The 15,572-nt window shown below is 54.0% G+C and overlaps 8 protein-coding genes across 8 annotated transcripts; 4 read left to right on the top strand and 4 right to left on the bottom strand.

The window, feature by feature from the left end:
• Window positions 1–75: 75 nt before the first annotated feature.
• Window positions 76–930, top strand: COL26b_011423 (uncharacterized protein; the record flags this gene model as incomplete). Its single annotated transcript, XM_053184091.1, has 3 exons — window positions 76–288; window positions 352–594; window positions 643–930. The coding sequence occupies 3 exons, from the start codon at window positions 76–78 to the stop codon at window positions 928–930; spliced, it is 744 nt and encodes a 247-aa protein (XP_053031941.1).
• A 282-nt stretch (window positions 931–1,212) lies between these two features.
• On the bottom strand, window positions 1,213–2,447 carry COL26b_011422 (uncharacterized protein; the record flags this gene model as incomplete). The annotated part of the gene is made up of 4 exons (XM_053184090.1): window positions 1,213–1,548; window positions 1,619–1,699; window positions 2,217–2,354; window positions 2,409–2,447. The coding sequence occupies 4 exons, from the start codon at window positions 2,445–2,447 to the stop codon at window positions 1,213–1,215; spliced, it is 594 nt and encodes a 197-aa protein (XP_053031940.1).
• Window positions 2,448–2,983: 536 nt separating this feature from the next.
• COL26b_011421 (uncharacterized protein) lies at window positions 2,984–3,410 on the top strand (the record flags this gene model as incomplete). The annotated part of the gene is made up of 2 exons (XM_053184089.1): window positions 2,984–3,172; window positions 3,225–3,410. 2 exons carry the CDS (start codon window positions 2,984–2,986, stop codon window positions 3,408–3,410), a joined length of 375 nt encoding a protein of 124 aa, XP_053031939.1.
• A 1,096-nt stretch (window positions 3,411–4,506) lies between these two features.
• COL26b_011420 (uncharacterized protein) lies at window positions 4,507–5,809 on the top strand (the record flags this gene model as incomplete). Its single annotated transcript, XM_053184088.1, has 2 exons — window positions 4,507–5,633; window positions 5,707–5,809. The coding sequence occupies 2 exons, from the start codon at window positions 4,507–4,509 to the stop codon at window positions 5,807–5,809; spliced, it is 1,230 nt and encodes a 409-aa protein (XP_053031938.1).
• Window positions 5,810–7,459: 1,650 nt separating this feature from the next.
• COL26b_011419 (uncharacterized protein) lies at window positions 7,460–7,721 on the bottom strand (the record flags this gene model as incomplete). The annotated part of the gene is given in 2 exon segments (XM_053184087.1): window positions 7,460–7,473; window positions 7,493–7,721. The coding sequence occupies 2 exon segments, from the start codon at window positions 7,719–7,721 to the stop codon at window positions 7,460–7,462; spliced, it is 243 nt and encodes an 80-aa protein (XP_053031937.1).
• Window positions 7,722–8,208: 487 nt separating this feature from the next.
• Window positions 8,209–9,239, bottom strand: COL26b_011418 (uncharacterized protein; the record flags this gene model as incomplete). Its single annotated transcript, XM_053184086.1, has 2 exons — window positions 8,209–8,700; window positions 9,210–9,239. 2 exons carry the CDS (start codon window positions 9,237–9,239, stop codon window positions 8,209–8,211), a joined length of 522 nt encoding a protein of 173 aa, XP_053031936.1.
• Window positions 9,240–11,321: 2,082 nt separating this feature from the next.
• On the top strand, window positions 11,322–12,243 carry COL26b_011417 (uncharacterized protein; the record flags this gene model as incomplete). Its single annotated transcript, XM_053184085.1, has 3 exons — window positions 11,322–11,433; window positions 11,475–11,623; window positions 11,698–12,243. 3 exons carry the CDS (start codon window positions 11,322–11,324, stop codon window positions 12,241–12,243), a joined length of 807 nt encoding a protein of 268 aa, XP_053031935.1.
• A 2,406-nt stretch (window positions 12,244–14,649) lies between these two features.
• COL26b_011416 (uncharacterized protein) lies at window positions 14,650–15,005 on the bottom strand (the record flags this gene model as incomplete). Its single annotated transcript, XM_053184084.1, has 2 exons — window positions 14,650–14,913; window positions 14,967–15,005. The coding sequence occupies 2 exons, from the start codon at window positions 15,003–15,005 to the stop codon at window positions 14,650–14,652; spliced, it is 303 nt and encodes a 100-aa protein (XP_053031934.1).
• Window positions 15,006–15,572: the final 567 nt, after the last annotated feature.

Here is a 15,572-nt window from a genome sequence, read left to right as displayed (position 1 = left end):
CCGACCTCCTCAACAGCCAGGCTCTCAGATCTCGGAAGCTCGACAATCTCAACCTTCAGGCCTTCATCTCCCACCATGGTTCAGCATCGGAAGAAGCTCGGCAAGAACCAGCGCGTTCGGAGAAGAGAGAAGAGACGCCGCGATGCCGAGGCCGCAGCAGAAGCTGGCGCGAAGCTCTCTGCGATGCATACCTACTTTCCCTCGTCCGTGCCCGAGGCAGCAAAGGCATTTGGCGTCAGCAAGAACGAGCAGAGTGAGGGACTGAACGTCGCCTTGGAGAACCAGAAGGTAAGTTGTTCGCTCGCCGACGTGTCCTCTCAGAACCACCATGAACTCACAGGGACTCCTCAGAGAGCCAAGAAGCTCAAGCAGAAGATCACCAGGGGCCAATTCGACGACCATCACCGACGCCTGAAGCTTCTGGAGCTCCATGTCGAAGCTGCCGCCAACGTTTTCAACAAGATGAATACCGACCACATCGCCAAAGATCTCAGAAACCTCATCAGAAAATTTTCAGCTGCCTGCGCCGACGGAAGAGCGATTCGAAGCACGGCAAATGATGCGCTGGCTGGTGTGAACCGTCTTGAGACTACCGTGAAGAATCTGGAGACCAGCGTGGAGCAGCTTGAAGCTATGGTCTAGGATCTCGCGGCGAACGACGCCACGGCTGGCGTGAAGACTCTCGAGGCTAGCATGGAGAACCTCGAAGCCGGCCTGGAGGATCTCGCGGCGGCGATGGCGCCGACGAGGGAGAAGTTCGATGCCGCGGTCAAGACCATGGAGGAGCGGATTTCTGCGATCGAGAGCCAAGTCGAGCAGCTGGTGAAGGGCGCCTCGAGGAGCGCAGCTCAACAGCCCACCGACCTGCCCAAAGGTGGTCGAGCTCAGGAAGTGTGGAAGGGACGACTTCGCTCTGGCAAGAAGGGATGATTTTGAAGTTGGTGGCTGAAGGACATCATGTTGACCAAGTATGGGATGAGTGTTGGCTTTGGGGAGTGTCACAATGGTATCAAAGTCGCATGATGATAATAACAAAGAATGGACCACCTAAAAGGCGAAGAAGTAGTACAAAGCCATTAAAGAAGGAGTTATTCGTCATCAAAGGATCTTTGTGCAAAATCCTGAATCTCAGTCGTTGCCATAAAGCGCTCTTCTATCAGACTCTTCAATAATCCCGCGCGGACCCGCCATGTTCATATGAGCCACCTCTGCCTACCATTTTTGAGCAGCATTCTCAATCATCTGCACCTCATAGGCAGTCCGCGCAGCATCCCAACCTTTCAGCCGTTCAGTGCACTCCTTGTCCCAGGCATGGTTGGCCTCGGCCCTAGCCTTAGCCTCCTGGCGGTGCTGCTCAGACTCCTGTCTGACTTGCTGCAGCTCTCTTTCGACAGCCTCATACTTGACACGGAGGTCCAGGAGCTCCATCTTCAAGTCTCTGGAGATCTGGACCTGTCCCTTGAGCATGACCGCCAGCTCCAATGCGGTTTGGTTGACCTTTGGCATGTTGCCTCTCTGCTTAGTGGCCATGCGGCGGGGGGCGCGAGCCTAACACATCCAAAAGTCAGCTGAGGCCAAACACCAACACGTACAGACTGAAGGCTAGAGATGGTCCTACCTTGAAGTTCACATCGATCTGGATCAGATCGCGCATGTAATAGCCACCGGTAGCAGTGGCCGAGGTGCGAGAGGCAGTTTGCTACATCCAAAGTCAGTTGATGTCGAACAAAAACTGAGTGAGTCCAAAAACACTAGTTCTGTGTGAAGAAGCCGCTCGCCCGCGCCCTACCAGGCGGCATAACCGAATGACAAGCACTACCGTATGTCACTCTACGCGGCTAAATGACCACGTCCCCCTGGGTGCAGTACCCGTCGGCATAAAGGTCTCCTGTGCGGTTGCCAAACCATTCGAAGCGAGGCCGCATAGCGCTCCACCTTGTCCGTCCCTAAGGCAGACCTTGGTGAAGAGCAGTGGCCCGGTGGGTCGAGAAGGTCGCGAGGGAGATGACCTCCTCGTAGCCGGCCGGCCGACGTTCAGGAGGGACCAAGCCCTCAAGGAGCAGTCAGAAATTCTGGCACAAGCGAAAGATCTCGTGCCCAACGCGAATTGCTTCCCTGCGTGGCAGGCTCGGAACCTTTCCCTCCCTCATTTCCTTGAAGGCCGGCTCGCGGCAGAGAAAACAGACGAGTGTGGATGTATGAAAGATCGGACTTACGGTCTGAGTAGAGGTCTGGGATGGAAGAGGGTTGGCAGAATCAGTGGCCTGACGAGAGGCAGTCGGAGGCGGGGAAGCGGCAGCCAGGCCGCGAGAGGTGGTAATGGTACGATTGGTGACCGGGGGAGCAGCCGGGGCCTGGATTGAGTTAGATGAGAATCAAAAGTGAACAAGGGTAGTAAAGAAACTCACCGCCTCGTTGACGGTCTTCATGTCGATAATCGTGCGCATCTTTATGATGATGTGCGGGCTTTGGTCGTGGATTGGCTTTTTTGGATGGACGAAAAAGACGTTTTCGGTTGGAAGAGGAGGAGAAGGATGAGAGAAGAGATGGAGCTGCTCAAGTTGAAGGCGTTGAGATAGAAAGGAAAAGAGACTAGGGTTTGGAAGAAATGGGCGTACACGTCCGTCGCTTGAGAAAAACAAAAGACCTTTCGCGGTCGAGGTGACCAGATGAGAATTCACCCGATGTAGTCTGAAGATGGGGAAAGAGAAGAGAATGTGTCTTGCCTGCCGAAATTGAATACTTTCAAGTGTTACTCGCGAAATGAACTGCTCGCGGGACGTAGATGACGTAAGACCGCCTGCAGTACCGGTACCCTGCGCCCCAAAATAAGGTACCCAAACCTTAGCCTCCACTCCGCGTCTCCCGCCGTTGGACCAGAGTGCTGGGCCCACGCGTCAGGGAAGGCTTCCATATTAACCTCAGTGACCGGCCTCTCGAGAATCCTCGTCGTCAACCCCAGGCCCGATAGCAACTCATCGTTATGCGCAAAACCAAGAAATTCCAGAAGGCTAGACGCCATGCGAAGCGTCTCAAACGGCTCGAGATGGAGGCTCTTTCTGAGGGCGACCTGCACTTGAGCAAGACCGTAGGACCCAACAAGAACCGCGAAGATGGCCTTCATGCTGAAGACGCGCCGTCCTCTCCGGTGACCCGGTTGACTCGCCTCAAGGTACATCCCAGCACGCCGCCTTCATGGATCGCTAGATGCTGACGAGGTTTAGGTCGCCAATACCGCGCCCAAGTGTCTTCAAATCGGTCGCCGCTTTTACAGGGAGAGCCAAGCCTCATGCTACAGTGAGCGGGGTGAGCAGGGTGGGCAGGGTAAGCCAGACATCTTTGCAGAAAACCGGGTTATGGAACAGGGCGACTGTTATCGACATCTACACGACTGCGACAAGCGCGTGTGAAAAGAAGTAAATTAAGCACTAGCGAATAAGAACGGAAATGGAGAGGCATGAGTCCTGGCTAATAACGTTCTAAGCGCCACAGTCGTCGTCGTACGACGCTGACATTGCCTTCAAGGCGCAGGGCCTTAAAAGTGACAGTGGCACACCAAAGACCGATCTCAGGGATTAGTGGAGATAAACTGCACACCCGGAAACCGGTCCTAGGAGGATTGTGGTGCATGCCCTGCCTACCATCCTAGGATTGGTGTCAACGCCTGGGCATCAGTCCTGGGACTAGCGAAGAAACCTAAATTCAAATCCTGGGATTTAGTGGTCATCTGTAAACAGGTCCCAAGATTCCTAGTGTGTGTCCTGCATACTGTCCTAGGATCAATGAATGCCTCTACATACACATCCTGGGATTAGTGTTCGCCTACAGTTGGATGCGTTTCCCTTGCAACCAGATATCCAGCATTCGGCTTTATTACATGCAACCAGGTGCCCGTAGGGTAAGCCCGTACTAGTCACCTCGCTGCGCGCGTGGTTACAGGCAGAAGTCGGCGGCAGGATGGTGGTGGGCTGGCTTGAAGTTGAACCATTTCGAGGGTTGCCATCACCCAGTGGATCCTAAAATACCAAGTGTAGTGCCACGCGTGACAACTACCCTGCAAACCATTTGTCAGCAGGGGCTGCTACATATTATCACAAAGTGATACTAAACGCAAGTCATCAATCGTCACCTTTCAGATACCCATATCATAGGCATTCACAACGGATGTGGGGATGTTCCCATCTCACAAGGTAGGCAGTGTAGTTGCGCTAAGGCACGTGCTGATTTTCCAGTACGTAGCAGTGCTGGAACTCTGTTCAAGGTGCCTTCTTACTCCACCTTCCACCTCCGCCTTACATTTTGAACCCTCCACCTCAACTTCTCAACAACACCACCTAAGCATCTCTCTCAATTAATTCTTTTCTTTCCCACAACAACCACAACGACGACCACGAAAAAAAAAAAACCCCAAATTAGGCACATTCGCCTCACCAAGCCTCTGACCTTCTTTTTTACCTCTTCTCCTCTAACTCCTGCCAGTCCTGGCCTCAATTTTTGCATCGCACAATGGCCACCATGCAATTCTTCACAGGCGCGCCCGGTTTTGTGGATGGTAAGGAAATCAACAAAGCAGACAGAGAGATCACAGAAATGGTCTGTGAAACCGCCCACCAAACTGTAAAATCACTGTTGTCGTCTCCTGCGCGCTCACAGTTGCAGTCACAGTCGCCGTTGTCTCCTTCCGAACATGACCAGACCAAGTCCATTGGCGAAACCCCTCGGCTTGACACCCCCGAGAACCTCCAAGCCGACCTCGAATATCTCTGTCTCCTGCAAACCTCTGCTCTTTCCTCGTCTTTCCCGCCTTCTGCCTCCTTCCGCCTCGCCCCCGATGCCCTCGGTCGCCTCGAGCAGCTCCTCGCCCATATCCGCGTCGCCCGCTTCTCCTACGACTTTGTCACCCAGTCCGCCTATATTATGATGGTCGAGACCACGATACACAGCCAGTGTAACCGTGCTATTGGAATCCTCCTCGAGAGCGCTATTGAGCAGCTTGCTGACGCCGTCACTGCTGCTGCTGCCGCCGCTACTCCTGCTACCGCATACGGGCCTCAATTGGGCCACGATAACGACGACGGCACCGAGAACCAGAACGAGCAGAACGAGCAGAACGAATCCCTTCATATCCTCTCCAGACGCCTTCGACAAGTCTGGAGCGACAATGCCGTCAGAATCGTCGTTCCCAACAAGCTCAAGAAGGATCCCGACAACCAGTTCATCGATGATGGGGCCGCCTCCCCTATTCCTCCTTTCGTTGTCGAAATCTCCTACAGCCAGTCGCTCAAGGACGCCATGAACAAGGCCGAGCTATACGTGGAGCAGACCAACGCTCACATCCGGACGGTCCTCATTCTCGACGTCCAATACCCCAACATCTCGTCCATCCGTGTCCGCCTGTTTGCAACGGAAATGACAGCCGCTGGCCGACCGGTTCTGCACGAGGTCCAGAGCCTCACGCTGTTCGATTTTGCTGATGCCACCGCCGCCGCCGAGCAGGATCACGACGCTGCCGCCGGTATCGCTTCCCCAAACCCTGGCCCTCTCCGCCTGTTTGCTTCCGACTTTCTCTCCGTCGATGCTCACGTTCCAGCCCGGCTGAAGCGCCCCGTTCCGTTTGAGGGCCATGGAGACGAGTACGTCATGTCTCTGCACTGGCTCTGTCCCTATGTGTTTCATCCTGCAGGCTTGCTGACTGAATTCACCCAGAATTGTGCAGGTTGAGATCCCTTTTGAGAGTCTGCGCGACACTTGCCTCAGGGCCCGAGAACTACATCTAAAGAAGCAAGAGAAAGCCCAGAACTTCTGGTAGCTATGTGACAGCTCACCCTCCCCTACATGCAATACCGAGAGAGGCAATTGCAGTTGGCATCAAGATGGCTAGGATACACGAGAGATGAGGAATTTCGCCTTGGATTGCAAATGCAATGCACATGATTTGGCGTTTGGCATGGGTATAGTCGTTTTTGCTTTATAATACCCCAGTGGAATTTCAGGATCTTGCTGGAATAGAGGAAATTTCCTTGTCTTTTTCTGGTTTATCTGCTTCCGTCTCTCGCCTCGTGAGATTCGTAAAGAAGGGCCATATTTGAGGTCTCATAATGAAAGGTCGAAACTCCATTTGGCAGCGACGGAAACCACCGCCGCGGTTCTTACACAGACGGGGGAAAGGAGTTTCACAGCTGGTACGTGTCAGGAGGGTCATCGGAATCAGCTTCGTGAGCGCCGCCGCATCGTCGCCAAGGGAGGGGTCCATGCTGTCCTAGGAATCTCACAACGACGGACACAGGCGTTCTTGGTCACCTATGGGGAAGGGACGCAAGGAAGCTCAAAGGAGACCTATTTCGTTGCGATGTCTCCTCGGTTCCGAAGCTCTCGCGCCATGGCCCCGCTCACTATCGGCTACCGTATGTTACCTTCCACGCGTTCCTCGTCTGATGCTTCATCGAAGTAAGCGGCGATGACTCCGATGGGTGAGTTCCTGATACTTTTGCGGGCAGCTGATAAGTTGATCAAGTACTTCGCACTTCGCTGTCAAGACTACAACTGCAGTCACCTATGCTTACAATTTCCCTGCAGCTCAAAATGCCCCCAGTTAAGCCTCGCTTCCGACGCTGGCAAGCATTTGAAGAAATCTCACCCCATCGCCCGGCCAATTCGCTCCTCCGGACACCCGAGAACCCCGGAGACTACCGACGCGTCCCTCAATACCTCTTATACCGTTGACCTTTTCGAACTCTGCGTGAAAGCCTAGGCGGGCTGCCAACTTGGAAATGAAATGGGTACAGCTGAGAGATCTGGTCGCCGGTTTGAAAGATGGATACTGGCCCGGGTCGAGTAGACAGCATCACGATAGAAGGACAAAATCATACTGGCGAAGCGGCGGCGGTAACGGCGGCGTCAGCGTCGCCTCTCTGTCCCAGAGGGCACCATCCCGGCCGAGCGCACCGGCCGTGTACGAGAACGGCTTCATACGTCTCTCCATTTCCCGTCTACCTCTACTAGGTTCGCCCGCCCGCGCGCTGCTCTCTCACCGCCACCGCATAGCTTTCTCCCTTAATCCCAAGTCTCGATGCAACGAAAGCTCCATTCCTCACTCAACGTAGGCCCATTCCTCCTTGGCTTAACGTTATGACATGCTATTCTTTTGTTTCGTTGCGCTTCTGGCTTTTCTGACGAGGTGATCTCTGTAGTATTGCGCATCTCGGTGGTCGCCGCCCTCCGAATGAGTTCCCTGTCCATCATCAATGTCGTCGCTCAGCAATCGGCCTCCCGCCCCGCAGGGTGGTACCCACCCCCGTATGCAAGGATAACTTTAGTGATCAACTTTATAAACATATTCGGATACTTTCAGGTTTACCTTACACACCACCCCAACGTTGTAGATACGACTGATCACCGTGTCCCCTGAAGACCCTTCTGGATCTACTCGACTTACAGCACCACGGATACTATTATAGCTTCATCCCTCAGCTTCTGTTAGCAGACCCCTCACTGTTCTTGGCCTTGATGTAGTTCTCGCGGGCCTCGACGGCGTTGCGGATCTCGGAGGCCGTCTTGGCCTTGGACTCGTTGGTCAAGGCGGTGACGTAGACGAGGATCGTCATGAACATCTCCCTGGTCTCGGGGTCGGCCTTGTCGAGAACGGCGCGGACCTCAGGGGCTATCTGGGCCGAGGTGCGGCCGGCGATCGCGGATCGGATGACGTCCTCGAACGTCGGCATGATAGGAAGGTTCTGATTCCATCGCGTTAGCAGCAGCCCGAAAAGAATTCTTGGAGGTGTTCTGCCCGAAGAAAATTCGCGACGGAGTTTACGCGAGTGATTTTTGATCCCAAGGTGAGCTCAGACTGCAAATTTAGATTTTGAGGGCCAAGATGGGGCGGATTACCTCTTTGCTCTGTACGAGAAGAGTGCAAAACGACCTCTGACTACCCCTCCCAGACACAGGGAAATTAGGCGGTCTCCATCAGGTTGCGTTCCAAATTGATTCTCTGCTATTTGAGTGAGAGATCTTTTGCAATTTTCACAGTGCTCATACAGTCATGTTATTCACGCGCGCGAACGAAAACCCAGGCGCACCGGGTCTTCACGAATGATAGAAAACAAGGTAGTTTAGTTGAGTCAGGTTATTGATGGTATTTGGTAGTCAAAGCAACTGAGGTCTAAGCAATTATAATACGCCCCGTATCCATGCGCTCAACCTGTGCATCTAGAGAACGTGGACTCGAAACAGCTGCTGAAGCTCCTTCATGTCGCGCTTGAGGGCCTCGTTCTCGCGCTCCGAAGTCTCCTGCTTGCTCTTCATGGCCTCATAATCCTTCTTCATGACACACTGTGTTCTCTTGGTATCATTCAGCTCCTTGCTGACCTGGACAAGCTTCTTCTTCAAGTCCTCCAGCTCTGCCTTGTAGCCGCGATGGTCTTCGGCAATGAAGCCACACTGCTCGACTGCCAACTTCAACTCGATACTGTAGTGCCGAGCGAAGTCCTGGTGATTCTGGTAGCCTTGGATAGTAGCGGCGGATGCGGCGGCTGCCTTGGTAGCCTCCAAAAACAAGGCACGAAGTTGCTCTTGCTGGACGCGGATGAAGTTGAGCTGGCGCTCACCGACTCCAAGCTCACGAGCGTCGCGAATGATGTCTCGGGAGTTCTTCTCAAAGGTGTCGAGAGAGAGGGATTGGCCGGGGCTCTGTGAATCTGCCTTCATTCAAGTCAGCTAAGGGAATCTCAACTGAGTAAGTCCGCATTTGATATGCCCGAGAAAATTTGCTTCTTGTCCGCGTTCTCCCCAGAACGGCAGGGTGTCTTAGCCGTAGCTCGGCCCTCTACCACGTTTACCCTTCCAGACAAAGTCCTTCTGCAGGGAGGGGAACAGAAGCCCCCAACATCCTGCCTTCCAAGGCCAGCTGCCAGCCAGCTTCGGACCCTAGGCGCGCCCCCCGTTGCGTGTGCAACCCCCGCGTGAGGGGGAGGACAGACAGCCATGACACGCTCCGGGTGATTGATCGCCTCAAAGAGAAAACCCTGCGCCAAACGGAGACCCTGTTGGAAGATGGTTGGTATGTGTCTGCTGGCGGCGAGAAGATTCGCCAGCAGACGACCATCCCATCATCCAACATGGCGTGGGCCCGTAAGAGGTGATCTCCTTGCAACGACACGTGCAGACTCAAAGCAAAAGAAGGCAGTCAAATGTGAATGAAATGGACTTACCGAAGGTGTGGTCAAGAAGGGATCGGCCATGTTGCTGCGATCGGCAGGGTTGTCCTTCTGTTGCAAACGAGAGGTTAGTTTCCAATGCGGATGGAAAGGAATTCGGGCAGTGGCAAGAGAGGACAGAAAGAGACAATCGCCTGCTCTAGGTTGCGAGCAGAGATGGATGAGGGGGGCAACAAGATGAGAGGGAGATAGGATGAGAGAGGGGAAGAGGATGAGAGATGGGGAAAGAAAAAGGATGAACTGTACCATTTCGGTGTCGGAAGACGAAGCGAAGCCCTCGAAAGCAAAGTGGCGAGTGTCCATCTGCGATATCGTGAGTAAAAACCACGCTGGGGAGAAGTTTGGCGCATACCGCTTCGAGTGCAAGGGCAAGCTGAGCTCGAGAGAGATGGGAGAGAAAAAGGGAAGATAGATGGGACTGAAATCTCTGAGGGTGAGAAAAGCTGGAAGGCTGGCCGCTCGAACTTCACTGCGTATTTCAGCCCTGAGTCGATCGAACTAACCGAGGCCGACTGCCCACACGCACAACAAAATTCCATAAAATTGGCGACGAAAAAAAGTGAGATCGGATGGCCCGTTGCGGCGCTCGACATTCACCACGGCCAAAAAGCTGAAGTCGTCGCAGAGACACTGGAGTGTGTCGTTGAATCAAAGTGTGGAAAGTGGGGCGGGCACTTACCTTGGGACTGCAATTCAGTGGCCTTGGTTGCTTGGTCTCCTGTCGTACCTCGCCGTACCTAAGTGTACCGCAGCTTTTTGGTGCAGGGAGTTCAGCGGGACGGCCCGCTGCATACGCTCGACAGGGTCCAGGCTCCCCTGTAGTCGCAAGATCAGATCGATCGGTGCTGCCAAGGGGAGGGGCGTGGTGTCCGCGCTCAATTGAATCAGCTCCACTTTGCGCAAGTACGTGCCCAGAACAATGCTCGATGTACCTCACGGTGCAGCGGTCACTGTGCTGAAGCCCCATATAAATTCCCAATTCGCTCACTGTGCTTGCGATTACTGTGTACAAATCTCGACCGTGCCTGCTCGTACCTGCGGCACCCCAGGTGAGCCACCCGATGGCCGACTTTTTCAACGCAGATAGAAAATGCGAAAACTGAGATGGGAAAAGGTCGATGATCCTCCTTAAGTATTTTTCTTGAACGGATCACTTGGGAGAATCTTTTTCTGATCTTCAATATTTTCTTTGTGTGCTGCCGGACCTTGGTCGACCAAGCTCGGACCAACGCCTTGGCGTGGAGAACAACGACATCCGTCGCAGGAACAAACGGTGTTCTGGTCAATGGTTCCTCAAATTCTTAGAACAAGACACTGGACCGAAGGAGAGACACTGTTCTCGAGCGATCGCTTCCAGAAGAAAGCAGAAAAACCAAAGAAACTTTTGCGGGCTCTTTCTGCGACAGCCCACGCCAGCTTCCTGTATTGAAGGCTTGGTGGGCTCATTGAAATGGAAGGAGTTTGAGATTCCCGCGGAAAGCGAGGGCTCATGAACTTGACGTGTGGCGACCTCTTCGAACGTTCCTTTCACCCACCGCCGGTTTGGTAGCTGCTCTGAATGATAACGTCCCGTCTTACATAATGGACGGCCGCCCGGCCTCCTCGTCACAGGCTCTTCTGGAGTGACGCTTGACTTCCATGGGTTTTAGTGCACGGAGGATCGGAGAGCCAGTGTGATAGACAGTGTTTCCAGTACAGATCCAGTCTTATGAGACCGCCTAACTTTCCTGTATCTGGGAGACTACAGTTCCTGTGTATCGCGTAACTTTGATGAGGACGACGATGATAGACGGCGGCGACAGTAGCAACAATAGAGGCAACAACAACAGCAATGACAGCAGCAAATAGAATAGCGACTTCACTGTAAACTACGACAGCGAGCACAAAGGAAAGGGGGTCTGATCTGATATGGCGCGCAGCGTTTCCAAGCTCTCCATCCCACCCCTCCCAAATCGCCGTGAGGTATGCGACCGCACCTCACCACACGCGTTTTTACCCCTCCACCCATAGCCGCCCACCTGAGGTTTCCGGTCTTCACACCAGCCTCCGAGCCCGCCTCCTAATCTCCAATCTTCAAAAAACAAATCACTCCCACAACCACCCGTTATGGCCGGCAAGCGCGACCGACTCGGCAAAAAGCAGCGCCTGCAGCGGCAGGAGCGAAGACGCTGCGAAGAAGCTGCGAAGAAGCTGCCGCCTCCACAGACGCGGCCGCAAAGTCAGGAGCGAACCTCTTCTTCCCGCACGCCAAGCCCGCAGACATCGTCGCGTCCACCTTCTTTCCCATGCCCTCCTTCCGCGCGGGCGCTTCCGCCTACAGCGGCCAGACGGCCGACGAGACTGTCGCCGAGCAGACGGGCGAGGACGTCAAGGGCCGCAAGGTGACTGTGCGCATTGAGAAGGCCAAGGTGAGTACCTACCCCAAACAAACGCCCCCAAGCCCTTTCCATCAGTTGAGGTTGCTGACACGGAGCGAAATCAGCGGAAGAAACAGGCTACCAAGATCGCGCGCGCGGAGTTCGAGGACACCAAGCGACGCGTCCGGCTGATGGAGCTCCACATCAACGACGTCGCGGAGGCCTACCTCAAGGAGAAGTGCACCGGTCAGCAGGCTTGGGACAAGATCATGGAGGTCGGCTCCAAGTTGAACGCCGCGCTGCGCTTGGGAACCCAGGTCGACGCCAAGGCGCAGTCTGCCCTTTCCAAGGTGGAGGCTCTGGGCTCCGAGATGGCTGCCATGCGTACAGGGGCCACAACAATAGATGAGAAGATGGAGATGATGCAGGAGTCTATGAACGAGATTCGCGGTGCGGTGGCGGAGCTTTCGCGCAAGGTTGAGGCGCTGGAGACGGCCCCTAGGGCTGCGAATGAGATGCTGGTCAAGGAGAAGGCGGATATGGAGGCCATGAAGGCGCAGATTGACACGCTCAAGGAGCTGTTTGAGAAGATGCAGAAGACGGATGGCACGAAGGTCGAGAAGGGCCAGGGAGGCTGGAAGGGACGTCTTCGGTCTAGAGGAAACAAGTAGTTTGGCGTTGTTCGGATCGGATGTTTATTCTGCGATTTTGAGTTGTTCGAGACGCAAGGGTTTACTCTCTGGTCGTCGTCTTTGTCCAGGTCGTATATTCGGAAGATGGAGATGACGGAAATTGGCAGTCAGGCTACGAAAGAGTTACGTATGTCTCGGGAACTGCCGCGCTGATGGATACTGTCATGAAGTGGAATACGCCAAGTTACAGTGATGTCGGCATGAGCGACGGGCCATCGTGAGCAGTGGATGCAGCAGTGAAATAAAGACGCGAGATTTTCCTCCACGTAGGCATGTCATCACTCACGACATCACTCACGACATCACGCAATTTCCGAGTGAACGAGCTCACCAAGCCACCAGGAGATTGGATGGATGAATTCAAAACAACCTGTTTAACAAAACTATCCTCTAATTCCAGCAAAGACCCAGCGCGCCAAGATAAACCCCGGAACCGAGCCGCGTATCCAAACAACGCAAGCGAAAGGAAAGCACCTGTCTTCATCCAGTTAGTCGAGCGAACAACTAAGTAAGTCACCACTTGACATTGCGTGAGAATGGCCACGAGCTCGCCCTCAAGGAGCGGCCGGTTCTACCGCACGAACCGCACCGCGTACCCCCGTTGCAATGGCATATCTCCCCATGGGTTGCCAACCCACCCAGAAGCGGGGCGCACCTTTCCCCCTTGGAACCCGAGCTCGATCCCGTGGGAAGGCAAGGAAGGAAAGAAAGGCGGCTCGCGTGAGAGAACTGCGCAAAGTGAAGACGGCAGCCGCCGACCATGTCCAAGCCAAACACCCAAGGGCGAAAGACAAGAACGCTGAAAGCGGGTTCCCTTACTGGAGTTCCTGGAAGTGAGGCAGACAAGCAAGAAGCAGGCGAAAGATCCTGCTTCCTCATGCTTCCAGGCCTTCCTTGTCCTTGGCGAAGGGTTCTTGAGCCAACCAGATTGCGCATCGCGCGTTGGGCCAAAAGAAAGCAGACAAGAGTGGATGGGATGAACTTACCATGTGAGGTCGATACAAGACAGAAAGAGTAGGAGAAAATGGAAAACCTGTCTTCATCCAGTTAGTTGAGACAAGCAAGTAAGTTCGATGAATGCATTGCGTGATAGGCTGCTGGAACGCCCCCAGGAGCGATCTAAGGTCTCCCGCAGGACCAAAGGCCGCATATTCTCCAACCGGACCGGAGGTCTTGTCTCCGAGGGTTGCCAACCTACTCGAAGCGGAGTGCACAGTCTAGTCCTTGAGTCCCAAATGCTGAAGCTGACTGCCGAGACAGACCGCGACACAAATGGGAAGGTAGGATCCGCGGCTCCTGGGGCAAGTGACATCGCGAGATCCGGCCGCCAATTCTCGTGTTCACCCCAAATCCCGAAGAGACAGAGGCGATCATGAGAACCAGGTTCCTTGTCACTGGTTCCTTTCAGCGGGCGTTCATCGTGAGAGGCGAGCGAGAGATCTCGCCTCTGATGGTGCCGGCATCCTGGTCCCTGGCTGGACAGGTCCTTGGGCCAACCGTGATAGTGCAGCGAACGCGAAGCCAAGAAAGCAGACAAGAGTGGATGGAGTGAACTTACCAATTGCGAAGGGGGCGATGATCGCGGCCGCGGCAGGGATGAGAAAATGCGAAAGTGAAGGGAGAAGAAGAAAGGTTGCGATGGAGGAAGGTTGCGATGGGGGAAGGTTGCGATGGAGGTAAGAAGAAGAAAAGTTGAGAGAGCCGGAGAAGAGGGTGGATTAAATAAAAGTCGAGGTTGGTCCGGGCGTTCCTGCTCGCGGCAAGGTGGGTGGGGGATAGGATTGATTGTGCGATCGCTGCAGTACGTACCGAGACTGATTTTTTTATTGGCGGAATTTGAGGTGAGAGATTGAAATTTTCAGAAGTGCTGTTTTGCAGAACGTGAGATGTCGTGGCAGTGAGGGTGGATAGAAAATGAAGGTGCACCAAGTGAAACCGGGGAAGGAGTGGATCTCTGGAAATGGAAAGATGAGGTCGGTATAAAGTTGCGGCTGGCTCAAACAGGGATGGCCAGCCCTGCGGGGTGTCAGCTCTGGCTCGACCCCGGATCTGAGGATTGGACTGGCCCACGATGGGAGATGGGCATGAAGAGTCTTAGGGTGTGTCTGGTGCTGGCGGTGGGACGAAGTGAGCCAGCCTGGACGCCGACAAGTCATAACTCCGAAAGCCCCAAAATTCCCGTCCAGACCCACATAACGGTTGACCATCCACGACGACATGTCTCGCAGGTGAAAATCCCGATCGAAGCCGCAACTCAATCGAAAATGAGCCTAAAAACGGTTGAATCCATTCTTGAAACCCTTCTCTACCCCAAGCCGAGCTTACTTTCTCATTAACATCCAGTTTTAGAATGACCGACCGTCTTGCTACCATCCGACCCGAGGTTTACCCGGATCTGTCCCGAAGCTGCTGAAGCTGCTTTCGAATTTTCTGCATATTCTCCAGCGACTGATCGACGCGCAGGTACATCTGCGCCAACTCCTGAAATTGGTCCCAGATCTTCTTGAATACATCAGAATTCTCACCCATCACTCGTCCAGTGTCCTCCAGCATTCTTGCGACGTCTTCGGCCTTACGGATGATGTCGCGTTTCGTTCGTAGGATGTATTGCTCGTCGCGGGCGAACTCGGCCTCTTCTTCTTCGTAGCTCTATTGATTGTCAGCGCAAGCTTCGGCGGGAAATTTCAGATGAATTGACGCACCTGAAAGCCGCTTTTGGGGGCTTGCGAGATTGGCGGCATTGTGTCGATAATGGGGGTGAGGTTTGGCGTTGCGGCAGGGCGAGGTGGGTTTGCGCAAGGTTTTGTTTGATTAACCTGGAGGGTTTTGGTATGGGGCAGGGGACTTTCGAGGGAAACTTTATTATTTGTAGACTCAAGACTCGAAGTATAAAGGGCTCAATTGTTCGAGGCGAATAATTGCACAAAGAGTAGCTCGTCATTGTTCTGACAAAAGGGCCAATGTGTCAACTCAAGATGAACAGCACGAACTTTGATCATAAGAATACGCTTTGTTCAAAGGGCAGTCTTAACTCAGAAAGCAAAGCTTCACTCGAATCATAAGATGAAGCTTCGCGTGAGTATCTTGCGGGCACTGCGTTTATCAGGTACGCAAGGCGACAAATAAGCAAGCCAGACCAGACATCACGAAGGACAGAGCTCTCCAACTGTAAGGGGCTGGCCCCTAGGCTTGTTCAACGTAGAGGTGCCGTCGATTGACTATTCTAAGCTGAAGAAGGAAGAAAGGACTTTACAAGGGTAGGCGCCTAACAGCGGTGAAGCAGGCCGGGTTAGGCGGCGTACTGCGGC

Source organism: Colletotrichum chrysophilum (genome assembly GCF_026319265.1).
Source record: "Colletotrichum chrysophilum strain AFK26 chromosome Unknown scaffold_140, whole genome shotgun sequence".
Taxonomy (NCBI): Eukaryota; Fungi; Ascomycota; class Sordariomycetes; order Glomerellales; family Glomerellaceae; genus Colletotrichum; species Colletotrichum chrysophilum.
This window is presented reverse-complemented; position numbering and strand designations above follow the sequence as displayed.